The 27,487-nt window shown below is 41.6% G+C and overlaps 2 protein-coding genes across 2 annotated transcripts; both read right to left on the bottom strand.

The window, feature by feature from the left end:
• Positions 1–29: 29 nt before the first annotated feature.
• LOC101168772 (vascular endothelial growth factor C) lies at positions 30–15,395 on the bottom strand. The gene is made up of 8 exons (XM_004066737.5): positions 13,653–15,395; positions 9,888–10,134; positions 9,555–9,745; positions 9,226–9,356; positions 9,051–9,154; positions 4,562–4,696; positions 3,748–3,949; positions 30–1,004 (listed from the first exon to the last, which is right to left on the bottom strand). Exons 1-8 carry the CDS (start codon positions 13,752–13,754, stop codon positions 899–901), a joined length of 1,218 nt encoding a protein of 405 aa, XP_004066785.1. The 5' UTR covers positions 13,755–15,395; the 3' UTR covers positions 30–898.
• Positions 15,396–19,027: 3,632 nt separating this feature from the next.
• LOC101169023 (trace amine-associated receptor 13c) lies at positions 19,028–20,725 on the bottom strand. The gene has a single exon (XM_004066738.3). The coding sequence runs from the start codon at positions 20,723–20,725 to the stop codon at positions 19,754–19,756; it is 972 nt and encodes a 323-aa protein (XP_004066786.1). The 3' UTR covers positions 19,028–19,753.
• Between the last annotated feature and the right edge of the window lie 6,762 nt (positions 20,726–27,487).

Here is a 27,487-nt window from a genome sequence, read left to right as displayed (position 1 = left end):
CCAACGGAAGAATTCACTCAAAGACCAGGAAGTGCGACAGATTTTAATGCATAATAATTTAAGCATGGTTGGAGGTATTAAAGATTTTCACTACATAAATCACAAACATCAAAAGTCTTCATCTGTGTGACGGGAAGTAGTCGGAACGGCACAAGCAGTCGGGGTTTCAGTAAAAACGTACAAGGATAGAAGTTATACTTCAAAATAATACCCTTTAGAGTGACAAATACAGTATTTGTGCAATAATCGAGATTTTAAATATGAAATCTATATGTACAAATAATGTTAGCTGATTGTTGAAGGATAAATAAGATGCTCAGCTGTGACTGGCCTGGTGATTTCAACGTTGAGCTTTCTTTGTCCAAAAAAAAACCCACCTTTTTTTTCTAGATCTAAAGATCTACGCCACCTCCACATGGCATGATTTATTTAAATGAATACCTCCAGGCTCTTTTATTTCAAAAGGGGGGGGAGGCTGGTCTGTCATTATCTTATTCCACATTCCAGTTTGCACAGACGTGTGTGTGTGGGTGTGTGCGCCGCCTCCGCTGCAGGTCAGAGGTCGACCTGCTTGCTGCAACACGCCGCAGAGGGGAACTCAGGCCCATCCAGACCATCTCCAGGTGTGATTGGTTCTTCCCCGTTGTAATTATGATCAGGCATTCCCAGAGAGTAAATGATCCCATTTTCTGGCCTTTTTTCTTTTTTAAGACGGCTTTTTACCCTCCGGAGAAGTACTCTGATCCTCCTTGGGAGAAGTGTGTCGGCTCCTGTGCCAGACGGTTAACCACCTTCTTGTCAGACAGAACACTCTATTGTCTCATGATCCAGTCCCAAAAAAATGGTAGATGTCCGGGTGAACTGAAGGAAAGCATCCGCCTCCGTCCACTTCTGCTGGCTAGTTCCACTTCATGAAGTTGGGGATGCACTGACACACTCGGTAGTTGTAGTAATATTCGGGCTGGCAGGCGCGTTTGGGGCTTCTGCAGGGCCGCCTGTAACAGCTACACAAAGAAGAGACGTGGTTAGGCGAAAGGAAAGCTGCAAAAGGAAGACTTGAAAGGAGAGATCCAGCACTATGAATTATTCACGTCACAGCTCTTGTGGATCCAAATGTCATCCGGGCTTCATTTGCATGAGCATCAATAGATTCTGTGTGTGAGCAAAAAGGGGGCGTTTGTCAGGGGGGACTGTGCAGGTGAGCTGCTGCCTGTGGACTCATCCCTGTGACCAGATGTTGAAGGAAACAGACTAAAAAGGGATTATAAATGTCTTCTGTTGTGAAAAGAACAATACCAAAAGCTGGCTTCAAAAGGCTTTTTTTTTTAAATCGTAACAAGAAATCACCATTTCTCCTGCTCCTCATGCTCGAATTTTGTTCAAAATTAGGTCAAAATCCACTTTCTACTCTTAAATTTTCTGCTCTGTTTTCAATTTTTACTGAAGTTCTAGAGAAAATCTTTGAAACTGATTTTAGAAAAACCAAAGCAATTGTGATTAAGAAAACCAAAAACATATTTAATGTGTAATTTATTGTGACACTAGATCAGGGTTCTGCAACTTGAGGCCCCGGAGTCACTTATGTCTCTGAAGAAAAATGCAAACATTTTGAATAAGTATTGTAGTTTTGGTGAATAAAGTTAGTTTTTATAGATGTCAGATAATAGAGCAAAGTGATGATTGACGGTTAAGTCTATTGTAATTAGAATAAACTAGACCTCTGCTGCACAACAGTGTCTAGGTGTAGCTCAGAGGGAAAGTATAGATTTTAAATGTAGGACGTCATTAAAAAAACTGTTGTCATGTTTATATTCAATAAATGAAGGTGCACCCAAATCAAAATGATAAAAAATATTTTTGATCTTTCTTGCATTTTTAACTGAATTAAATCTGCTGCAACAGCGAGATCCTATTTGTGTCTTATTTTGAAAGGAACTGCTGTCAAAGTAAAATAAGTTATTTATTAAAATAAAAAATAAATATATATATATATATATTTATAAAAATAAAATAAAATAAGTTATTAATTAATTAATTGACAGAATAAACTGTAGCTTGGTCATTTTCCCAGAATCCTGTTCATTTGGTTAGCTTGTTAAGCAGATTTAGCTTGTTGAACGTGATCTTCAAACCACATAATAAAAATAAAAATATTGTAATGTCTTTTTAACGTTGTCTTTAGTTTTCGTTTCAGGTTGATAAGAATGTTTTTGTGAACTTTACATGTTCTTTTTTTTTTCACTAGACCATGACTATGCAACTTTCTCTGGATATAGAAATACCTCCTAAATCATTAGCTCATTCCCGCTTAAATATTTAAACTGTAACACAGAGAGAAACATTTTGCTAGCTAACTCTGCGATACCTGGTAGTTTGTAATTGAAGGTAATTCTAAATATCCTCTTCAATAGAGGTGAGTAATGTTGAAGTTTCTGTAAATATATACCATTTGGGCTTTTTATTTTATACTTTTGGAGCAAACAATATAAAATTGTTTAGGCTGTGACATAGTATGCTAACCTAGCAAGGCACGTTAGGCTTTTTATTTTAATTTTTTTAGCTGTGGTAAAGTCTGAAAATGTTAGTCTATTACTTTCCTTAACAGCAGATTTACACAACTTCATGTTTCTCTTTTGACATCAATGTTTGGTTTAACCTTATACCTGTGCTGCTAGTAAACCGTCTTTAGTTTAGCAGAGCTGTTGTTGGTTTGTTAAGTTTTCTACAAACTTGTTAGGAGTGTCTGATTGTTTAGGTCTAAACGGTTTGTATTAACGTTTGACTTTTTCCCCCCAACCCAATTAGACACAAATAGACCTAATTGGGTTTTAGACTAAATTAGCTTGTTTGTCCTTTATTTTGAAAGGAGATCTGGAGCTACAAGGGTCTTTTAGTGACTTTATACTTTTCTTTTTTGGGATCAAATTGTTTTTATTTTCTCTGTTTGGTCAGATCAAGAACTGCATTCATGCATGTTTGACAGGGATAAAGAAGAAAGCAGATTTTTGGCAACAATCACATCTCCTTGTGGGACAAACATCCACTTCATCATAGTAAATAATTAAGGATTAAGAATATAAACAAAAAGGTAAACTCTATTTTGACTCTTTTTGTGCAGGTTGTAATTGATGTAAATAACATTTAGGGTAATGCCAGGCATTACAAGGGTTACCTTAAAAAAATATAGGATTTATTAACATTTTCTTATGCTGAGAAAGTTTAGGAAACCACAGTTAGAGGTCACTCAATTGTATATTCTAGTTTTTTCTCATGTCTGAAGTTAAAGTTAAACATTTATTCTCTTGTCTGCTAAAACGTTTTCATACTGCGTGTTGCTCCATCCGTCTCTGAAACCGTCTGCTTTGCCAAAAGTCATGAAGTTCACGCAGTCTCCCCTCTCTGTCTCTGTTGGCCTCTGGGGGCAGGAGAAGGTTGATCTTTCCTCGCCCTCTAACTGTGGGAACCATGACACACATGCTAAATGCTTCGGATGCCTGACGTCCATAAAAGGTTGGATGGAAACATTCAGCTGAAATGACATGGATGGAGAACTTTTTCTCATGTGGAATGCTTGGCGTTCTTGATGTGATGACTCCTTGGAGACCCCACTTGCACAACCCTTTCAGTATAATCCAGTGGTTTGTGTATATGTAGTTATGTTGGCACATTTGCTTGCTTTTAAGCCTAAAGGAAGCTGAAGATCTATTGGAGGTGATTTGATTGTTTTTGCCCCTTCTTAATTCCCACCTGCAGGTACTGGAGTTGAACCTCATGCCCTGCCGTAGACAGGACTGTGGACTCTCCCTGCATTCGCACAGGCAGGTGTCTGGGTTCAGCGGCTGGTTTCGGGGGCAGTCCGCCGCGCACACGCAGCCGCACAGCTCATCGTCCCACCGCTGGCCTGCAGGACAGAACTTCCCCTCGCCTCGTCCTTCACACTGGCACTCACCTGACGGAAAACCAGCAGGTATGACGTCCGTGTTAAAGACAAACAGTGGATTTGATAGTCATGTTCGTGCGTGTTTCAAATTTGCATAAGGAGAGATTTCACAGAGCTTCTTTCATCTTTAGATTCGATTCTGTCAGACTGAAAATTGACTCGAGGCTGTTTAGAGTCAAAAAAGTCTAAATGAAAGCAGAGACAAAGAGCCATTCTCTGTTTTTTGTCTGTGCTGAGATGGACCGGCTGAATGTTGGTAGGAAGTATAGTTTTCCTCAGTTACCATGGTAACAGATGACCACATTAAATCAATTTAAGGGGTCAACCATGTGGGTGACCTTCAAGGATTACTCCAGGATCGTGTCATCAGACTTGAAATGAGAAGTTACACCTTTAAATGAAAGCGATCAATAATTTTGGAGACGTATGATGTCCGTCTGTGGAGCAGCAAGCTCCTTCGTTAAACCCAAATGGGTTCATGACTCCACTGAACCTGCATGGTTCTTATTTGCTGAAGCTCCTCAGATATTTAGTGGCTCTTCTGTTTATATTGGTTCTTAAACAAATGTAAGTTGTAATTTGTTTTTGCAGAATAGTCCATATTTTGGAAAAGCTCCTTACAGCTGTCGCGGTCCAGTTTCCAGCCTGGATCACAGCTTTGTTCCGTGAGTCCGTTTTGACAGATGCAGTCACAGGTGGATTCATCCAGAACCCTGTTTGGCCCGCAAAGAGCCAGGAGGCTAGAGTCCAGCATCTCTGCAACAGACAAAAAGTGGAATCTTAAAGGTTCTGGTGAATAACTTTTTTGCAAATATGTAAACAGCTCATTTCATGGTTGTAATGTGAACAGACTCTAAAGAAAAAGTCAATTTTTTGGTGCTTTAGTCAGCTTCAGTTAGCTTTTAACAGGAGTAGGTAACGGACTACCCTCGTAATTAGTTTATGTAAAAATCTGGTCCAGGGAAATCTTTTAATTAAAAAATGTATGAAAGGATGTTTGTCCATCAGGGTTTTTTAAAAGCAGAAAACTGATCAAATGTTGGTGAAACCTACCCTGAAACCCTTGAATGATCTCATAGAACGCTGAAGAGCAGTTATCGTTCATCTGTTCAGCTGATAACAACTGACCTATTGGTTGGAGTTATTCCAAAGAGCGATAGCCTCAGATTTAGTCTCATACCAGGTTACAGCAACGCTCATCATTTTACAATAAGTGGAAGCTATTCACTTTGAAATGCGATCAAAAAAAAAGATAGAAAAAACAGAATCTAAATCTCAGACTTTAGAGGCTTCAGGTGGCATGTTGAAAGTCAAAGCATCAGTTTGGTTTGGATTGGTTACCCGGAAGGTTTTGTGTGGCTCAGCTGAGCTTTGCAAAGCCCCTACAACCCGTTGAGACCTTCAGGAAGCAAAGTGTAATGTTGGTATAGTTCTTTGATTTGTATTTTAGTTGGTTTTTGGTGTTTTGGCAGAATGGTACACCTGAGTTTTGACCTATCTAAAGTGGGTAAATATATGCTGTATATATATTTTTAACTTGTCCTCCTGTCCAGGAGCTGGGCAGACAGATAAGGGCTGAAGGCATCTTGTGTTGGAAAGATGTTATAATAGAGGATTATAAATCTTTGGTCACACGAGGTGTATATTTGGATAAACCCCTTTTGTATTTGAGGCTAAACTTACCACTGTAGCTCTAAAATAAACAACATGGTAAAGAACTGCAGAAATATACCATAACATTTTATCAACATATTTAGAAAATGTTTATTTTATTTATTTTTCCATAAATTAGCATCAAACTTAAAATTCAAATTCAAAAAACCCTTTATTTGGATCGTGTGATGAAGTCTTGAACAATGATGGATTTTTAAAAATCTTTTTATTTACTTGTTTATGTAATCTGGTATTTGTATTGTTACTTGTTTTTCTCTTAAACTGCCATGAAGCGTGAATTTCAGTTAAATTAAAAAGATCCCGAGTTCGGTTGTGGCGAATATCGTAAACTTGCATCTTTTTACATCGCACACGTGGTATAAAGGAACAAACCATTCCCAGAATTCCCACTAAAATCAAACGAAAACAAAGGCAGGTTGTGTCTAAATGAAGCATGAGATCTGCTATACTTTCTGTTCTACATACATGTTTGTATTTGTTGTTCACCGGGGTTCCCAAAACAATGCAGAAATTCACAGAAATGCTCATATTTTTTCTGTAACATCAATTTCCTTGTTTAGTTTTTGAAAATGTAGTTATTTAGAGAGCTGTGGTGAAACAGCTTTCATCAGAACAGTTTCTCCATCCAGAATGTTATTTAAAGTAGCGAGCAGACAAGTAGGCTGGAGAGTTGACTCTAGTAGACGCTGTGCATGACAGTACAAGCTAAATGCCACAAAAACATTCCTGCCACAATTAAACCAACATTGCGTCAGGGGCTTTTATTTCAAGTCATCGGAATCACCTGATTGGTGGAGTCGGAAAAATCTGGGGTCCGTTCCAAAAAGTCTCTGCCTTCTCTGTAATTACACTCTGACTGGCACTCAGGACAATTGCGTTTGCCCGAGGGTCGTTTGACAAGTTCAGGAATTGAACCACCCCTTTTCCAACTAATTGAGGTCTGTGACGACTAATCTTAATCACGAGAGTTCCTTCTCATGACACGGCAGACCTGCCTGCTGCCCAAACAGGACGCAGAAACCACAGAATCTAACCTCAAAACCTGAAACCCTATTGGCTGTCAGATCGCTTCCCAAAATCTAAAGTAAAGATTTTCAGTACATAAGAACCTCTGAAAGTCAGATTAGACAGACAGACAGATAAATAGATAGATAGGTAGATAGATAGATGCAAACAATAAATAACAATAAAAAGAATAAAATTATAAATTAAATAAATGGTGATTATAGGAATAAAAGCTAATTCCAGCTAAAAACTGGAGGACAGGATGTGTTGGTATGTTAAAATGTTTTTTTCTTCTGAACCACCTGCCATATTGTATGAGTTATCATGTGTATTACATGTAGCCACAAAAAGGGTTTCCTTCATGGCTCTTTTAAAATAGAAGTGAATAGTTACTGGCTTGATAACCTGTGTCAAGCTAAAGATACTTTCGTTTTATTTCCACCAGTTTAGATGTGGAAAAGACTGAAACTGGGATGGACAGAGAGTAATGTTTGTCGTTGGCTTGTTTTGGACACAATTGAAGTTTCTGTTTTTATCAATGTATGGATGGAACTTCAATGAACCTCTAAGTCAACAGGACAAGAAAAAGTTTAAAGAAAAGTTATGCCCAGAGGTTCTATTTTGACCGTAAATATCCGTAAAATGAGGTTTGTTCTGTGTTATAACAGAATAAAAGTCATGGACTTTTTACAGACCAAACATGTTTTTAGTTCACTGTAAGTATTGCCCCCTCTTTTTTGGAAGTGTCCATTCACTATTTGAGTGAATAGGATCCAACTTGCTTGTATTTGAGGCCTCCTGGTGGTTACTCAGTGAATTGACTTGGCTCCAGTTCATTTGGTTTCTGTTTAGTCTGCATTTTGCTGAGATGCCTGAGCTCTGTTCTCTGCATAACAATCACTCGTTTAGTACATTGTCTTCTCTGCAGTAAAGGTTTCCTACAACACAAAGCAATGTACGGTTAAGTCGTAGTCACACGCACATGTATGGGGGGTTATCAAGGTCTGTGGAGGGTCATAGAGAGGAGCGGTGGCATCTTAAGGGGGGGGGCACAGTTCCCCTGGGGCTCGTACGGCCACCTCGAGGGACGTCATGAAAATGGAACGTACCTTTGTTGTGCGTGTGGTTAGTGTATCGTGAAGTACTTGCAAGGCTGATGGGTTACAATGAAGTTACAATCACTTTTGACACATGGGAATCCGCAAATAAACGGCAAACAAAAACCCTTCAGTGCTGAGCCACGAGATCGTCATCCAGAACCATCCAGATATTGTTTCTTTTGTGGTGTCCTTACACCACAATCTGTACAACACGCCTGCGTCTCACTTACTTCACCCTTACGAGTTGTATAAGTGTTCCCTACGATGTGTTGCATGTCCATAGAAAGACATAAGTATTAACATGTTCTCTCTACGGGTTCCTCAAGTGGTGTACGACCTTGATATTTCGTGCAGACCACCTGTGTACAGGTTTGATCATTTTTGAGACCCTCCCCTTACCGACCCAAAAGGGCAGTTGGAACTAAGGGCCGTGTCACACAGCCGCTATGTACATTTTGTGGATATTGCACGGGGGAAAATTGGTCATACGTGGAAAAAATGACAAAGAAAAGTGGTCTTTACGTGAAATTTTCACAGATGTATCAAGAATTAACGTTAAAATCACAGTAGAAGTACGAATAAACCACACAAAGAACACGTAAGTCAACGTACAACATAAACCATTGCGCTGTTTATATCCAATTCATCACTGATTCATGAGTCAATTTTGTGATTTTATCGTGATATGTGCGCCGTATATGCGATATAAAAGTCATCCATGCGTGAAAAGTCCATTAGACAAATGTGGAACAGGCGTGGAAAGACACACATTTGTGTATGCATTTTGCAAAAATTACGCACAATTGTGTAAGATTTATTATTATTGAGAATTATTGCATAATTCTCAATCAGCCAAAATTTTGACCAGCTCAAAACCAAATTCGCGCCAAAACCCTTGACTGACATCTACGCACGACAAATGACAAACACAAGACATACTTATAAATTATGTATACCACGCGTGTATCGCCAAATACAGAAATTTCATAAGGGGACAATGCCCAATATGTAGTTGTGTGACACGGGCTTTAAGATTCTTGCCAACGGACACAATGAATGTCAAACTTGAGATTTGAACCTCCAACCAATGAGCAGAGAGCAGCTCAGGCTCTTTTACCAGTTTGATGTTTTTTTTACCTGGAGTATCAGAAAAGCACTTCTCCAGTTTTCAGCTGTAGTGTGTGTACAGTGTATCAGATGAAGCTGTTCCATGTAGATGTTTGTGATTTTACAGAATATTAGATCACAGATTTATCTGCAGAAAATGTGAGGAAAACTTTCAGGCGTTTTCCAAGTTCAAGAATGCCCGAGTTCATTCACGAAGCACTCACCCATTTCTCTCTGAGAAAAGCCGATTGCGTCCACGGAGACGCACATGCAGTTCAGCGGGTCCCACAGCGACCCGGACGCGCACGGCCGCTCAGGTGGGGAGCACCTGCACACACCTGGAGGTCACTAAGCCGCACACACAAGAGGCGGAGATTCAGACATAACGCTGCAACTCACAGGTGATCCGGCGCCGAACGCCTGATGATGGAGTGGAGCGGCCGCTTGGAGAGGCACTCGCACGACGTGTGGTTGACGAAGGTTACCATGGCGACGGATCGGTCCATCCTGGGCGGAGACAGTTCCATCAGCTGTTGTAGAGAGGTGAAGGTCAGACTGTATTTTCCTTTTCCTTCTCTGGGCGTTGTTGCGTGCGTTGATGTCATCGCTCAGCAGTTGTGCAACATGTGTCTGACTGCTTAAAGCGTGGGTTTTGGTCACAGCCTCGCCCCCGGGGATGGGGTGGCGTGATCCACATCCACATGAGCACACTCATGGGTTTGACTCACCGTCTTGTTGACCAGAGTGAAACTGGTGTTGGTGCAGTAAAACGCCTCGTTGGTGCAGCAGCCGCCGCAGCGGTGCAGTGACACGCAGCGAGGGAGGTAGAACTGGCTGGTGGATTGTGGGTACTCTTTGGCGACCTCCACGCACACTTCCCTGGGCAGGCACGACGTCCTCTGGATCTCCTCGAGGATGACTGACAAAGGCAGACACAGTTTTGTTTACTGACCTTCTTCACACAATGTGACCTTTTGAATCATAGGACTTTTTTTCTGCCCCGCCCTCTTTTATGCGTCCCCGCTGCCATAAAGCCAAATCCATAAAAACGTCAAGATTACCTCCCAAAGTCCCATCCACCCTGTAAAGAGCCTCCTCCCGCAGAGGAACCCAGAAATCCTCGGAGCCGGGGCGGCTTAAGGGGCTGGTGGAGGAGGTGGAGAAGGAAGGGGAAGAGGAGGAGGCGCGCCATGACTTCTTCCTCATGCAGTGCTGTACCAGGCTGTGTTGGGGGTAGAAGAGCTGGATGAGCTGGTCCATGCTCGTCACCGTCTCCAGGCTGGGCTGGTCATCTGACAGATCTGGAGCCTGAAACACATTTTAGTTGGACATAATAACAATAATAACAATAATGGATTGGATTTATCTGCGCTTTTCCAGATGCTCAAAGCGCATAAAGTCTGCATCAAATATTCAGAGGTGAAATTCATGATAAAAAAGCTCAGATATTCAAACCATTGAGATAAAGTTCTACAGTAAATGGACCCAACGTCTACAAAGGACGCTTTTTCTGGTGTCAGAAATTGGAGAATGGACGGTGTGGGCTTTATTGCTTTGTTTCTTTGTGCTGCGTAAACAGTGAATACCTCTGCCCCCAATGTGTTGTAACACGCCGCTCTTGGCTACTGGTAGTTGTGGAGGGCACACGTGTCTCAGAATGCTCAAAGACTCAGCAAAAGGAAGAGCTTTCTTTGCTGCTGATTTTATCTTTTTACTTTTGTGAGCACCTGCGTGAAAAACTGAGAAATGACAGATTTTCCCCCCAAAAAAGTCCTGTTTCAGTGAATGCAGTGAGGCTGAAGCTAACACTGTAATTATACAGGCCCACATGGGTTGGCACACAGCATGTTTATTGTCCTTTTTTCCTCCTTGAAAGGGAAAGATGCTAACTGTGTATAAAGCCGGTCAGCAGAAGAAGCTGCTGTATAATGTATGAACGTCAGCTGAGACTTGTTATTGTGTCCTGAGTGGCACTTGTAAATTCTTCCTTGGGGAAGCGGGGCGGGGGGGTTCAGTTTCCCAGGCCTGAGGCGGGCACAGCTGGCATTACCTAAACAGAAACCAGATCCCAGAGCTCTTATCGTTCTCTCTGGTGGTCTCTGCACACGTCTGTCTGCTGCTCTCCTGCTATGGGGCGACATTTTTCCCCCAGAATACCAAAGACCGAAAGCTCTACATACAAATTCACCAATTAACTTAAAAAAAAAAATCATATTAACCGGTCACTGTTCAGCTAGTGTGACGGCCTTAAAAAACACGAGCCCAAACCATAATCAGTCCTCTTCTGTGTTTCACAATTAGACAAAGACCAATAATGTGCTTAAGGACCCTCTCCGATAAAAATTGTGTTTTTGGATTTTTTTAACACGTTTTTTCTGCATTTTTCTGATGATGGAGAACGCATACAAGAAAAATGTAGGCTAAAAAAAATTCCAAGTATTTTTTTGTTCAATGAATCGGGAGCAGACGAAAAAATGCAGCATGAAAAAGATTATGTGGGCGGGGCCACAAGCTCCATTCGGATGCGTCCACCTGCAGACAAATGGATCAGAGTACATTTCTGTTTTCCTCGTCTGAACTGGAACCTGGATCTAAACTCCAACATTGCTCACCATTTCTGGTGCACCGGTGACGTTAGCTTGGGGGTGTCAGGGGCTGTAAGTGCGCAAACAGAGAGCTCTCTTGTTTACACACTCTGCACAAACGGTCCCGTCCACAACTCAGAGGCAAATTTCCAAATAAACTCCTGCCGCTCTGCAGAAGGTATGTCTCAGAAAACGACACAGGTTTTTTACATTTTGGCTCAAAAAAAGCATAATCAGAATTAAAGAAAAAAAAAATCTGGAACGTTTTAAAAACAGATCAAAAGAGGTTTGGAGACGAAACTAAATGTTCAGCAGATTTTAGTATCTTTAGGATCTTAAAGGACAAGGAACTTCCATGAAATCACAACTGCAGATCATTTACCAGTTTCTGAGTAAAAATGAAATCATTTCAGTTTAACAAAGACCAACTTTGGAGGTTTTTCGGTAAAAATTCACTGCCAGACAATTTCCCTCTGAGATAAGAAGCAGCAGACGGATCGGAGGCAATTTCTGTTTATGGACCATTTTGAAGCCTAAAAGAGGAGCATGAACCTGATGTTCCAACTGAAAAACTCAAACTTGAATGTTGAGTTTATGCTTCAAAGTTAAAAAAACAAAACGAGAATAAAGCTGAAAGTGAACTTAAAATGCCAACAATAAGAATTAAAAATGGAAAATCAATTTGGAGTAAATTGCTGAAAGATCAAGCTAAAATGTGAATTTTAATAGAAGAAAAAAAAGCTTGTTTTAGAATTTGGTTAAAAAAATGTCAACAAAAATGTAGGAAGGTCATGAAATAAACATGTGAAGATCACAGTGGGAAAACACATGGACATAAGCTGAATTGACCAAATATTTTACAGCAATCTTAAGAGAAAACTCAAACTGATAAGAACTAAACCGATATTGGACCAAATTTTCTGTCATTTTGAGTTTTTTATTTAGATTTATTGGATTTGAGATGTGAGTTGTGATTCTGGTTCAAAGACACTCTTGGCAGACCTTCTTGTCATTGCAGGATGACTCTACATGTGTCAAGATTCAGCTGCCTGAATGTCTGTTAAAGATAGGCGTTGAACCCGCAACCGTCCATTTTCTCAGTCCAATGTTTTTGGCAGCAGTATGGGCTGTTATTGCGTAACATTTACCCCCCACTCAGGAGAAGCTGGTACCAGGAAAAACAGCTGATTCCTGGGAGTAAACTGATCCCACTATCTGTGCATCGCTCCTTTGACCCGCTGCTGATGCTTTCCTTTTTGTTAACAGATACCCGTTAAGGTAAGGGGCATTATGCAACAGGAAGTTACAAAAAAGTCCTCATTAACGAGCATATACAGCTGTACATGTATTTAAGCAAGTTTGACTTTACGCAAACTGTCATTTTTCTGCCATGCATACTCCAGGAGGTCAAAGGTGTTCTTCAGTGCTCAGTTGCGGGTCCACATTATGAAACTTCCACCTCTGTGCTTCACAGCAGGATTTCTAAACAAGCTTTGGAACTAATTTCAAAGATTTTCACACAATCCTCTAGCAGGAGTTGTTTTTTCCTGATATTTCTTCACTTTCAACCCTTATTTGTGATTGTTGATGTTGCCAGTTTCCAGAGTTTTTTTGTGGTAATAGTAGGTGCTCACAGTCTAAATTTCAGGGATGCCATAAGTCTTTCCACCTGCATGTCTGCTGATCAAAAGTTGGATCTGTGTCAAACCACAGACGACCTTCTCAAATCAAATCCAGCTTTAGTTGGTAATCTCTTCATGGCTGTACGATCTTGAACGTCACCCAGGATCAAACTGTTCCCGTCCTTCTGACGCCATATCTGCTGGTTGAACCTTCGCTGAAACATAGCAGATCCTCTAAAACCTCCATCACTTTATGGATGCTTTATTTTATTGACGCCATGGCAACATCCACTGAAGCCTTTTCTACAATTGTTTTGAATGCAGGTCACATTTGTGCGGAAACATGGAGGAAAACATCAATTAGAGGTGGCAGAAGTGCTTAAGGACTCGGGTCATAATGACTACCCTGCATGCAGTAATTTGTTTGTCTTGTAATAGAGCTTATCTGCTCCACGTAAGTGAGGAAGGACACCCATCATTTGGGTTAAATCCCTCTTTAAGGACAAACATCACTTTAAATCTCTGTTCCTTCACTCATTCACTCATCTTTTCTGCTGGGGTTTCTCACCGGCGCGTTGTTGGCTGTAAACATTTGGGGGCGACTCTTTGCTAGCCTTACCTGCGTGCCCACGTCTCCAGTTTGGTAATAGTCTGTGTAGTCCTGTCCTGAGCACAAGCTGCTGAGATTAAGCATCCATAGGAGAGCAGCTGGTATCCACATAGTGAGGGGATGGGGAGTTGGGGGGAGAGGAGAGACCAGGGAGGAAGTTCTCAAGCGCAGGAAGTCTGAGGAGGTGCAGAAAGGTTCTCACAGGTATCTCTGCGCTCCTCTCTTCATTCTATCCGGGGACAAAGTTGCTCTTCCCACGGGGGTTACTGGAAACTGGGAGGTCTGCTGAATAAATCATGATGAGAAGTCTTCTCCTCTCCTTCAAAGGCGACTCCTTCGTCTTCAGAAGAGACAGCTCTGTTGTTGCCGGACCTCCATTCCTGCACTTAAAGTCATGTCAGGTGTCTCTGTTTGGGTTTCACCTCCCTGGCCTTCGACTGGGATTGCTCCCTTTTATCGCCTCCCCCAGCCTTCGTCAGTCTCCTTTTGTCGCCCTTCACACTTGTGCGCCTCCTCTCTGTGTGTTTTTCTTCTCCTTGTGGAACAGCTGTGCAGATTATCTCTGCCTCTCGTTTCTTTTCTCTATTTCTTTTTTCTTTTTTTGAAGGAACCCCCTTCAGGGCGAAGCTCTCCTTCTCCTGGATTCGTCACAACTTTCTGCGTTTTATCCTGTCAGAGAGAAAAGAAAATCCCGTCTCCGAGTAGACTTTTTCTTTTTGCAGTTCCTGTCCGAAGGTTCTGCTCGCAGTCGTCCCGCTGGAGTGAATGAGAAAGAAAAAAAAATCCAAGAATGGAGGGTTTGTATCTGGTGGGCGGAGTCAGGAAGCTGACGGGAGATGGTTGGTGCGTTTCAGCTGATTTTACTGGCTGGCGTTTAGTTTTGCTCTGAAATTGCAGGCTGCAGAGGCACTGGCACACTCCTTCCCGTCACGGTGGACCACCTTCCTCTTTCTGGAGGATTTCTATTCCTTTTTGAATTTGGGCTGCCTGCAGGTCAGCGCTCGCCTCTGTGGCAGGGCAGAAATTCGGCCTCACACCTGCAGCTCAGCGCCTTTTCAGGCCTGTTTCCTCTCACACTTCATCTTTGTCTTCCTCCCTCCCCCCCTCCACTTTCTTCCTCTGGTCCTAAAAAAAGACAAAATACCTCATTAACTATTCTGCCCCCAAGGCAGAAGAGGAGGAGGTGCTCACATCTTTGTTTAAACTACATAAAAAAAGCCTCCTTTCTCCTCAAGGCAAATGGCAAATGTGAAGCCAGCGATAAGGAAGAGGAGGGAGAAGGAGGTGTGTCCGGGAAACGCTCGGATGAGAAAACATCCGATTTTTGGGCCAGTCACTGCCAGCCCTTTTTTTGGGGGGATTAAAGACGCACAAATGCATGCATGCACACACACGCTGGCAAGTGTCTGCATGCAAGTGCGCTTTATGTGTCGAAATCTGCACCGCCAAATCCCACATTCCACGCTTCGCTTTCCCCATTTCATCCGGGAAAGGAGTCGGAGTTTATCGATACTCGCAGGAAGAATCGTCCTCATACCTGTCGCTTTCAGATGAATTCAGTTCCCCGTAAAACTGTGAGGAAAAGGCAAAATCTGTCACCTTAAAGCGGGCACGTTTAAAATAAACAAATGAGAACTTTTTCATACTTTATTCATGAAAACTAGAGCGAAAACAAAGTCAATACTTCATAGGAAATTGATTGATTAATTGATTGATTTCAAGCATTGCAGTCTAAGCAATAAAAAAATGTAAACAGATTTATCAAACTCATTACAGAAATGATGAAATTCATAGATTGAAACAGAAAATAAAAGACACTTAAATAACATTTGCTTCGTTAAATCTAGTGATCATTAAAGTTAAGTAAAACTTGAAAAGGAGAGGGAAGAAGCGAGCCTGTATAATCCCACCCCTACTGAGTTATTTCATTTAACAGTTTTGCATAGTTTTTGTAATCCGGTTCTGATTCCAGAGAACCGGATTTAAACATGATGGAGGAAACCAAGGAAACCACAGCAGTTACTCGAGACCCACTCCAATTGGATGTTTTTAACATGTTCTTGTAGCGTTAATGAAGCTCAAAATTACATTTATGGGCATTTCTTTTCTCTATATGTTGTCAAAAAATGTATTTGTGATGTACAAAATAGCTCCCTGCTCTGCCCCTTTCTAATGCATCCACCTGTAGAAAAATAGATCATGAACGTCTTTGTTTTCCTGGTCTGAGCTGAAAAGCTGGATCTAAACTGGACGGATGGATAGATCTGATATTGATCGCCATTTCTGGTGTACCGCTAATGTAAACTAGTAGGAGAGACTGTAACAAAGACCTCTCAGGAATGGGGAGGGGAAGAGGGGATGGGGTTGCTCCGCTCAGAACTCAGAGGTGGATTTCTAACTCCTGCCGCTCTGCAGAAACTATGTCCGGGATGTCTATGTCACAGATTTTTAAATTTCGGCTAAAAACGGCATCATCGTCATTTCAAGCTTTGCAAATAGATCAAAAGATGATCGGAGTTTGAAGTACTCCGTTTACAGAATGAAATGCAGGATAAAAAAAAGGCAGGCCTGCTCAACAAAAATGGATGAATTCCTACTTTCCTTCGGTTGATAAAGAATCAGGTCTTAAGTCCCATCTGTCAATCGGAGGATCTTTTCCCAGCTGTCCTTGTCCACCGTCGGCTCTTTCCATCAAGTCTCCTGTGACTTCCTGTCCTCAGTAGCAGATAGAGCGCCCTTTGAACCGGGGAGTCCACACAACACAGCTATTGTGCTCCATTGAGGCGGCTTCCTCTATTTTCAGCAGCTGCTGTGGCAGGAATGATGATGGTGCTGATCAGACGCCACAGAACTATTTTCTCTGCTGCGGTGGAAGTTTGATAAGGATTTAAAGCAACCTTCTGCATCAAAACACACATTGAAATAGAGTGGATGTACAGGGAGGAGTTTATTTAAATGTAGCAGCAGCCTGACAAAAACTATCGACTAGGACATTATAGGAAACATGTGAAACCAAAGAAAATAAAAAAGTATCCACATTTTGACGGGAAGTGAAGGTCACAGTAAAAAGGTAGACTTCTAAAAGCAGAGGTGATACAAATGGACGTCACAGTGGTCCCTCACTAAACCGCGGTTCCTCTTTCATGGTCTTTTGCTGTTTCATGGATTAATTTCTTTCCGTGCAGGTCTGGATTTTTGGATCCTGTGCAGAATGCCCTCAGTTTGCTTAATTCACATGAATCTTCGATCACATCACATTTTTTTCATACTACAATACCAGACTCATTTCTGTGAGGGTTTAAAGTTTAAGAGTTTAAACAAGACAGAAAAGTGTGACAATGTTCATGTCTGTCTGAGAAAAGTCTATATAGTGTGAAGTGAGGAGTTTTACAGCCTCAAAACGTCTAGAATAATTGTGAAAAAATGAAGTTGACATCTTATTGCAAGTTTTTTTAGAACGTTAATCCCGCAATAAACAAGGAAACTCCGTACTCTGAAAAGAAATTATTTTCCTGCTTTTCTTTCTCCCTATACATTTGCATCTGTGATCTTGAGGGTTACTTATAAGTTGACTGTATCAAAGACCTGGAGTGAGTGAGACTGACGTCACCCATACATGATGATTTACTTCTGGCTCCAACCAAGAGAGGTGAATTGAGTCGCCATTTTTTTTTCGTGATACGTACACCGCCATGTTGGAGCCAGGCGTCGTCAGTAAGAGGTGAATGGTCTGAGTGAGGCTGAGTCAACGTTTCTATGCCAACCACTCTCACCAATCAGGTTTGAGTTTGTTAAAAGATCACACCCCTACTTGAAAGTGAGTTACACAAAATCAGTCAAACGTTTGGAACATTGGACATTGGGACCAGCAGGCTCCACCTACTTTTTATTAAGGCATCTAATTGGTCAGTTTATTATTTGAACTACAGAAAAAAAATGTTATCAAGAACGCATTGAAAAAAATGGTTATTCTGACCAATAAAATGAGTAACAGCTGTTTATTTTTCTATAGAAGTCTATGGGATTTTTGGCTTCTTGGAGCCACTTTTTGTTTGGAAAGCCAGGGGGGAGGGGCCACCCAATCCAGTTCTCATATACAGTCAATGTTTAGAACCTATAACTGCATAGTTCCCAGGATATACTTGTTTGGAGTTGGGATGCAATTGTTTCAGCAGAAAAAGCTGAAATAGTAATTTAATACAACTGTTGTGGGACCTGTAAATAGCTCAGGTGGGGGGAGTGGGACCACAACGCCAGGGTCTTTATTGATGCTTTTGTCCCTAAAATGAAATCCATTTGGTGGTAGAGATGAAACATTTGAATTCAAGTCTTTTTGACCCCTCCCCTCTGTCCAAACGGATTTTTTATGTATTCCCGGCCTCACCTGGATACAAATAAATGAACAACACAAACAGACGGGTTCTGGATTTAGACTCATTCAAGCTGTAAATGTTCTTTTCAACATCCTTCAGGTTGTGCTGAACCATTAATGATGTTGTGGGAGTGTAGTGGTGCTGAAACAGTGTACTCTGTGGATTAGGGTTAAGTCTTACATTAATGCGGGTAGACTCCTCGTTCAGGTTTTCCCTCAGCAGAATGTGGTCTTGTTTGTCCCAGCAGATTTCTCTGAATTAAGGATTAGGACACTCGTGACCTCCTAGGACTCTGCTCTGCTCCTGTTCCCATCTTCCGAAGAAAACTTCATTTTCTCCTCACGTTTCTCCCACATTCACACAGACATTTGTGTAACCTCCGAGTGTTCATTAGCTCACTTTAAATCTATTTGCACAGGCGTGTATGTGGTAACATAAGCTGCTGCCACTCATGTGAAGGAGGAACCAGCACGGCCTTTGATTTGGAAACACGGTCGGATCATGAAGGATTTCTGTCGTAGAGACTCTGCAGTTTTTTCATGGGGAGTCCGTCTCAGACCAGATGGTGGTTTGTACAAGTTCAGCCGTCAGAAATGACCTGGAAAGATTCCTGATGAGACCTCAAAAAGCAGATTTGATCTAGAAAATTAGGTTCTAGTGCCACCTAGTGGCTCAGGAGCAAACTGAAAAGAGGAGACTTTGACGTGATACTCCAAAGCAGATTTTGGTATAACGTTTATATTTCTTAATATTTCAGTGTTTATAAGTTCTCTTTTATTCTCAAACATAGTAAGTGTTATTTTAATAAACCACACAAGCCTTCTAAAGCTAAAACATAAAGGAAAATACACACCATGATAGCACCACCACCATGCTTTCACAGAGAATGCTTCTGAAAAGAGACGAGGAAGCTTCTCCTTCGTCCCGTTGAGTCATGGCAACTTCTGAAACATTTCTCATCCAAGTGATGGAGATGAGTGATGATCTTCACTTCCTGAAATGACTCCAAACTCACCTCCTTATCTTTTGCTTTTTTTTTTGGGATACTTCTTTTTTGTAAGGATGATTTAATGTAGGTTCTCTATACTTTCAATTTTCATTTGGTTTATGAATATTTGGAGCCTAATAGCATTTTTTGTGTTTGCTTAACTTAACTTGCTTAACTGCTTAACTACATGCAGATAAACTGTTAAAGTACATCGATAATTAAGCTTCTCTTGACATTTTATCGTTGTTATCCCAGGATTTATAGTATAGCTCCTAATATTTAAAGTTTGTGGAGATAAAACATTTTAAAATAGTTTAGAGATGTGGAAGTTTTAGTTGACTTGGTTGATTAAATACTTTGATATTTTTTCAATTTAAAACAGAACATCATGTGTACAGAAATGCCAAATGTTCTTCCACATTTCCTCATATTGTAAAAAAACTTACGACTAGTGTTCTGGGTAAATCAGTGTTTTCTATGTTAATGGTTGTTAACTGTTTACTGTTTGAACATTGATCACAAACAAGCGAAGGAGTAAATCTGAGCGTTATTGGGGCTAAAGGCATGGACTTAAAAATTCTGTGTAGTTCATCACTAACCAAAAAACAATAATGATGCAGCAGTCATCTGTATACATAGGGTTATTTGCGCATTGCCTTGTGGGTAAACATTTATCATTTGTTTGTCTTTTCTCTGAATGAACGCTGACTTTAACAGGTTGGAGGAGCTTGGTTTGTGGTAAATTTCACCTACAGGATCTTGGTCTCGCTGGAGCGAAGCTGCAGTATTTTAAGGGTGAAGATCAGTCTGGTGGTCTTCCTGAACCAGGGATAGAACAAGGCATAGATGAGGGGATTCATGCAGGAGTTCAGCAGCATGACCCAAGATAAGACGGCATAATACGACAGCTTTGTGGTGGTGTCTTCGCCTGCAAGGGAAGGGTAGTAGTACGGGCAGAAGCACATGAGAAACACTGCGATCACGATGCCCAGAGTCCGGGCTGCTTTCCACTCCGACCTTTTCACCATCGAAACGGAAGGGACCGTCTGCAGGCGCGAGACCTGAGACACGGCCGCCACGAACACCCGGGCGTACAGCACCAGCATGACAGAGCAGGGGCCGACTAACGAGAAAAACAGGTCGACAGTTCCTGATGTGTGGCTGATGACCACCACGCACTCGCCGTGGCAGGTGTGGACCCTGTGCGGCCGCTGCAGGTGTCCTATCAGAATGCAGCCGTTGTAGAGGGCTGAGCAGCCCCAGCACAGGCAGATCAGGAACACCACCCGGCTCAGGGTGACCCTGCTGGGGTACAGCAGCGGCTGGCAGATGGCCAGGTACCGGTCGACGGATATGAGCACCATGTGGCCCAGGGAGCCGGACAGCAGGCAGTAGGAGAGGAAAGGCGTCAGGGTGCACATGAGCCGGCCCAGCAGCCAGCACGTCTCCAGGTAGCGCACCCCCTCGATGGGCATCACCAGCAGCCCCACCACCAGGTCTGACCCGGCCAGGGACAGCAGCAGGGCGTTGGTGGGGGTGTGCAGCTGCCTGAAGTGGGAGATGGAGATGATAACCAGCAGGTTGAGGGTCACGGTGAGCAGAGAGACAAAGGCCAGCAGGACGTAGAGGAGCGCCGTCTTAAAGCTAGGCAGCAGCAGCCGCCTGCAGGAGGAGTTCAGGTTGGGAAAGCAGAGAGAGGAGCCCCCGCCGCTGTCGTCCATCAGAGTTGAAGTGGGTCAAATATTCCAGCAGGAGGGTTTTTATCCTCCTTCAGCGACACCCACAGGGGTGATGCAATTCCCCCTTCTGACCATCATCTTCATCAGACCCCCACGTCTCCCCTGGTTTCTTCCAAACCAAACAAAACAAAAAACACGAGAAAATATATATATATGTATTTTTAAAAAACAAACACATAAAAAAACGTCTAAGCAACAAATGAATCAGTATTACTCTGTGGGCATATTGGAGATGTGATGGGAAAAAGGGTTAGAAGAAATCCACTTTGAGCAGCAAAAAAGGTTTTATTTTATTTGTCTTATTATTGAATTTTCCTGTTTGAAACCTCCTTTAGTAAACTCAATACAAGCACGCCGAAAAAATACCCCTAAGTCAATCAAAGCTGTTGTGAAGGAATGCGGTTGTCTCCTGGAAGACAAACAAAATAAAAGAAAAATCCTCTCATCAAGAAAGTCTTCAATAGAAAAATAATCTTAGTTTAGGAAATAGTGACTGGAATTTTTCATCTTGAAGTAAGAATTCTTGGTTAGACCATTTTTCTTATCTCATTCGCAGGTTTTTCTTTTACTTATGTAAGGAAAATCTGCCAATGCGGTAAGAATTTTTTTTTTTTTAATTACTTTATTTTTATTAGTTTTTGTTACATGTAAACAAAACCCAAACCACAACAATCAAAAACAAGGGTCAATTCTAGGTGCTTCTTGTGTCTATTTGTTGTAAAGTGTCCATTTTTCCCATTTTCGGTGTAATTGTGCCTCTTGCAATCTCAGCCTGTATCTTATTTTTTCCGTTGAATAGATGTTGTTAATTGTTGATGGGATGGACGTAGTGCCCTAATTCCTGGTCAATGATTTTTTTAGCGGCTAGTGACATAACTTCAGATAAGTATTTGTCGCTTTGGTGGACAGAGTTTCCTGAGAACATGTACAAATAAAACAGTTCTGGTTCCAGAGGGATTGTATATCCCAGCACTTTGCTTGTTATAATAATAATAATAATACATTTTATTTATAAGGCGCCTTTCTGGGCACTCAAGGTCGCCGCACAGCATGTATACAGTATAAAATACAATAAACACTTAAAACAACAACAACAATTTAAATAAGTACAAAATTAAATAAAAAATATATAAAAAAGTGAAAAGGTTAATGTTAAAGTGAATAGGCCATTTGGAAAAGGTGAGTTTTTAGCTTTGATTTGAAATGTGGGAGTGTGTCAGTGTTGCGGAGGTCAGGGGGGAGTGAGTTCCAAAGCCGGGGAGCAGAGCAACTGAATGCCCGGCTCCCCATGGTGACAAGACGGGCAGAAGGGACAGAAAACTGAATAGAGGAAGAGGAGCAGAGGGAGCGAGCAGGAATGGAGACATGAAGGAGGTCAGAGAGATATGGAGGTGCAAGGTTGTGAAAGGCTTTGAATGTGTAGACCAAGATTTTGTATCGAATGCGGTATGGAATGGGTAGCCAGTGAAGCTGTTGAAGGATAGGTGTGATATGGATGATGGAGGGAGTGCGTGTGATGATACGAGCAGCTGAATTCTGAACCATTTGAAGTTTATGGAGGGTTTTTTGTGGGAGACCAAATAGAAGAGAGTTACAATAGTCCAGGCGGGAAGTAACAAGACTATGTACCAGTACAGCAGTGGACTGAGTAGTGAGGGAGGGACGTAGACGTTGGATGTTGCGTAGATGGAAGTAAGCTGATCTGGTGACGCTGTTCATGTGAGAAGTGAAAGAGAGACTACTATCGAGGATGACACCCAAACTCTTTACCTGAGGCGAGGGAGAGATGGTGGAGCCGTCAATGGAAAGAGAGAAATGGTTGGTCTTGCTCAGGGTGGATTTGGTGCCTATCAGAAGAAGTTCAGTTTTATTGCTATTGAGTTTTAAAAAGTTTGAGGTGAACCAGGATTTGACTTCATTGATGCAGTCAACCAGTGCTAATGGAGGCAGTGTGGAGTTGGGTTGGCTGGAAAGATAGAGCTGGGTGTCATCCGCATAGCAGTGAAAATGGATGTGGTGTTTTTGGAAAATATGACCAAGCGGGAGAAAGTAGATAATAAAGAGGAGTGGACCGAGGACAGAACCCTGAGGGACACCAGTTGTGATGGGGACAGAATGAGAAGTGAAAGATTTCAGTTGGATAAACTGAGTACGGTCAGACAGGTAGGAATGGAACCAGGAGAGGACTGTGCCAGAGATGCCAATGGAAGAGAGTCTGTTCAAGAGGATAGAATGAGAAATGGTGTCAAAAGCTGAACTGAGATCAAGTAAAAAAAGGATGGATAATAAACCAGTCAGCAGAGAGGAGAAGGTCATTAGTAATTTTTAGAAGAGCAGTTTCAGTGCTATGAAGGGGACGGAAGGCAGATTGGAAAAGTTCATACAGATATCTCACACACCACCTTCCAAAATCCTGTTACATTCGAATACTTCCAAAATACATGTCAACATTTATTTCTCCACATCCACGCCAACAGCTCTGATTTGTTTTTAACTGTTTGTTCTTCAGTTTCGGTGTTATAAACAATCTGATCGATAAGAATTTTTGACTTATTTCTGAGCGGCCTGTTTTTTCCAGACTCCAACATCCTATGATGTGATAGAATCAGGACTCGTAAACGGGTCAAGTTTGAAAGGATTGGACCATTTCTTTCATCTTTAGTGGTTTTTAGAGATCAGGGGTTTCCAACTCAGTTTACCAGGGGCTCCAAGAAGCCAAAAATGCCATAGACGTCTATGGATAAATAAACAGCTTTTACTCAGTTCTTCTATATGTCAGAAGAACCATTTTTTTCTATTTTGTTTTAAATAATCTTGATAATTCTGTGCAAAGCTATTCAAGTTATAAACTGACCAATCAGATGCTTCAATAAAAATAGGTGGAGCCTGCGTCTAACATTTAAAAATGTTTGACAAATTTCGAGTTGCCCGCTTTCAAGTGGTAGGGGCGTGGCCTTCCAACAAGCTCACTCCTGATTGGCAAAAAAGTAGTAGCCTTGACTCAGACCGACTCGGACCAATCACTGCTATGACTTGGAGCAGGAAGTGAACCATCTTCTATGGGTGATGTCTCACTCTTAAAGGTCTTCATGAACAGTTCAAATCATTTCTTGTATGAAACATTGAATATCATGATCATTTCTCCCAAACATGGCTCTTCTTGCCTCCTTTCTATCAGAGAATTGGCAGCACTCCTCCTCCTCCTCCATTGCTTGAAGATCCTCACCAGTAAATCTGGACCTAAACTTGGGACTCGTTGGATTTCAAGGAGAAGTAGAACCTTTAGCACAAGTATGTGCTCCCAAAAAAAGGCCCATGGCTTCAATATTTAGGAAAGCAGAAGCTTACCTGAGCTTGACTCCTTTTCCTGTCACTGCCCTGAGGTCAGAGCTGCATTTGAAGCACAGGAGGAGCATCTTGCTCCAGGCTCCTCAGGACATGTGCAGATGAACTATGCAGCGTTATGCTGTACATGTTTAGTCTGAGCCTGAAGCTGGGGAAGGTGCCACAGCTGTGGAAGACATCCTGCGTGGTCCCGGTTCCGAAGACATCCCGGCCGACTGACTTCGAGGACTACAGACCGGTGGCGCTGACCTCTCACCTGATGAAGACGATGGAGAGGCTGGTGCTCACACATCTTCGTCCCATGGTCAGCCAGTCGATGGACCCGCTGCAGTTCGCCTACCAGCCCTGTATCGAAGTTGAGGATGCTGTCATATTCCTCCTGGACAGAGCTCTGTCACACCTGGACCAGACTGGTAGCTCTGTGAGAGTCATGTTTTTCGACTTCTCCAGCGCTTTCAGCACCATTCAACCGCTGCTGCTGAGGAACAAGTTGGTGCACATGGGCGTGGACCAGCATCTGTCTGCATGGATGCTGGACTATCTCTCAAACCGACTGCAGTATGTGAGGTCTCGCCACTGTGAGTCAGATATGATTGTCTGTAACATAGGAGCACCGCAGGGAACAGTTCTGGCTCCGTTCCTGTTTACTGTCTACACCGCAGACTTCATGTCCAGCTCAGCATCTTGTCACCTGCAGAAGTTCTCGGATGACTCTGCCGTTGTCGGACTAATCATGGATGACAATGACAGAGAGTATAGAGAACTGATTCAGAGCTTTGTGGACTGGTGCCAACGGAACTACCTCCAGATTAATGCAGGGAAAACCAAGGAGCTGGTGGTAGACTTTCGCAGGCACACTCACTCTACATTTACACCAGTGAACATCCAAGGAAGGGACATTGAGAGAGTGGATTCATACAAGTACTTGGGTGTTCACCTCAACAATAAACTGGACTGGTCACACAATACAGAAGCACTGTACAAAAAAGGACAGAGCAGGCTTTATCTGCTGAGGAGACTGAGGTCTTTTGGAGTGCAGGGACCACTCCTAAAGACCTTTTACGACTCTGCGGTGGCATCAGCCATCTTTTATGGATTGGTCTGCTGGTGCAGCGGCATCTCGGCAGCAGACAGGAAGCGACTGGAGAAGCTGGTGAAGAAGGCCAGCTCCGTTCTGGGGCTGCCTTTGGACTCAATACAGGAGGTGGGAGAGAGGAGGATGATAGCTAAGTTATCATCCTTGATGCAGAACGACGCCCACCCCATGTATGAGTAGCTCCGTCAGCGTCAGACTGAGACATCCTAAGTGTCTGAAGGAGCGACACTGCAGGTCGTTTCTACCTTCTGCCATCAGACTTTACAACCTTAGCTGCTCCCAGTGAACAACGTCAAACAACATCATCGACTCGATCTTATCTTACCCTGTGCAATAACCGATCATATGATCATTCTGTGCAATATTTTGGAATGTATGTGTGTATATTGTGTATATAGGTGTTTATACTTATTCCATAGTCTTTTTCTTTTATATACTGCTCTCTGCCGCAGTAAGGAAATTTCCCCATCGTGGGACTAATAAAGGAATATCTATCTATCTATCTAAAGGTCAAGAGGTCAGGGATGACAAACAGCTGTCCTGCTGTTGTTGCAAAGAATGCACACAAATCTTTCTTTTTTTTTACACTTAAGGCTCCTTTCCTGTGTTTCTCTGGCTGTAGCTCAACAGATTGGGGCCCAGATCCATTTTATACGGCCTGAACATAAAAACATTGAAATACTTTTTCAATAAATCGGCTTTAAACTCCCAACACTGCAAAAACAAGCCTCCTAGAAATGAGTCAAAAATTCTTAACATTTAAATTTAATTCTTTAAATAAGAAATTTTCAAATATTTTTCTGTCAGTTATTGTCTATTATTGGTTCAATACTATAAATCCTTCAACCTATTCTTTTCCTGTTTCTCTTTCTTTATTCTAGTATTTTCCTCCATTTTTTGCCGCTTAACTCCTCCAATGTTTCAGCTATTTCAACCATTCAACTATTCAAATGTTTCAGCTCTTTCAGATTTTTCCAGCTATGACTTTTGCTCCTTCAAATCCTTGAACTTTTCGAGATATTCCAGGATTTCCGTTTGCCTCCATTGAAATAAATGGGGAATCCTTGGTGCAGAAGCTCGCTGGTTTGATACCCGGCTCTGGCTTTTTTCTCAAAAATATCTGATTATTAGTTATTGTGCTGTTTTCACTTTATTTATGGTCAATATTTATTTATGCATTCCAATTATTATCCTTTAAGTTTCCTTTTCATTCAGCAATCTACCATTCAACCCTACAGTTTATTCTAGAAATTCAGCTCATTCTAGTTTAAATCTACAATCCTGTTTCTGATCCGGATTTGACTCCACATACAGTGGATTTTCTTAATACTTGAGCAGAAGTTTTCTTGATCTATAGATAGCGACGGACACACCGATGAACCTGTTTACTGATCAACATGTTTACTGTACAGCTGCAGATTCTCCTCTAATATTGCATCATGGAAGTTTTTCACACCTCAGATTGGTCCGGGACCGGAGGAGTTCCAGACCAACTAACGGGTTTTTCCTAATGAGGAGCTCCTCTCAGCCGCTGAGCATCATGGGAGTCCTTCCTGTTGGGTGATGAGCAATAATTTGATCTCAAAGGGATCACTGTTTAGTTTTAGGACAATGTCTGCGTTCTTTCTGACAATAATAACAGTCATTCAGAGATGAATGAATCTTTTTCTGAATCAGAATAAACAAAATTAAATTGTTAGTTTGACGTTAGTTTAGATTTATGGTAATTAATTAATATAGCCTTAGAAAAGGCAAATTTTTAAGACTGTACAATTAATATTCATGGACTATACTATACAATTCATAAAACTAAAATCTAATTATTTTTCCATCATACAGATTATTTTGCAGTTCAACTTTGAACTTTTTTGAACTTTTCATTTGTCACAGCTCAGCTGCTCTGGTTCTCCTTTTTTCCCCTGTTTTACTTTAAATAACAGCTGATTCAGTTTGAAAACATTATTTATTGTGTTTAGGCTTTGGATTAATACAAAATAGAAAGCTTTATTGAAATCATGTTTGGAACATTTTAATGGAACAAAAGGGAAACTCTCCCTGAAACTGTTTATCGTAAGAAAATAATTATTAATTTAATTTATCAACTTTAATGATTGGTGTTATTCATTTAATTTATATTTTTATTTTATTATTTTTCTGTGATAAAATGTATTTTCTTCTGTCATTGTTAGTTTTTTTACCACGTTTTTATCTGTCTCTTAAAATGTTTTCATTTATAGAATGTTTTCTATAAATTAACCTCTAGTCGTGTCTGATAAACATCTGTTAAAAATTGATATTTTTCA

Source organism: Oryzias latipes, chromosome 2 (genome assembly GCF_053564925.1).
Source record: "Oryzias latipes strain Hd-rR chromosome 2, Olatipes_Hd-rR_3.1".
NCBI lineage: Eukaryota > Metazoa > Chordata > Actinopteri > Beloniformes > Adrianichthyidae > Oryzias > Oryzias latipes.
Note: the sequence above shows the minus strand (reverse complement) of the source record. Positions and strands in the feature narration are given on the sequence as shown.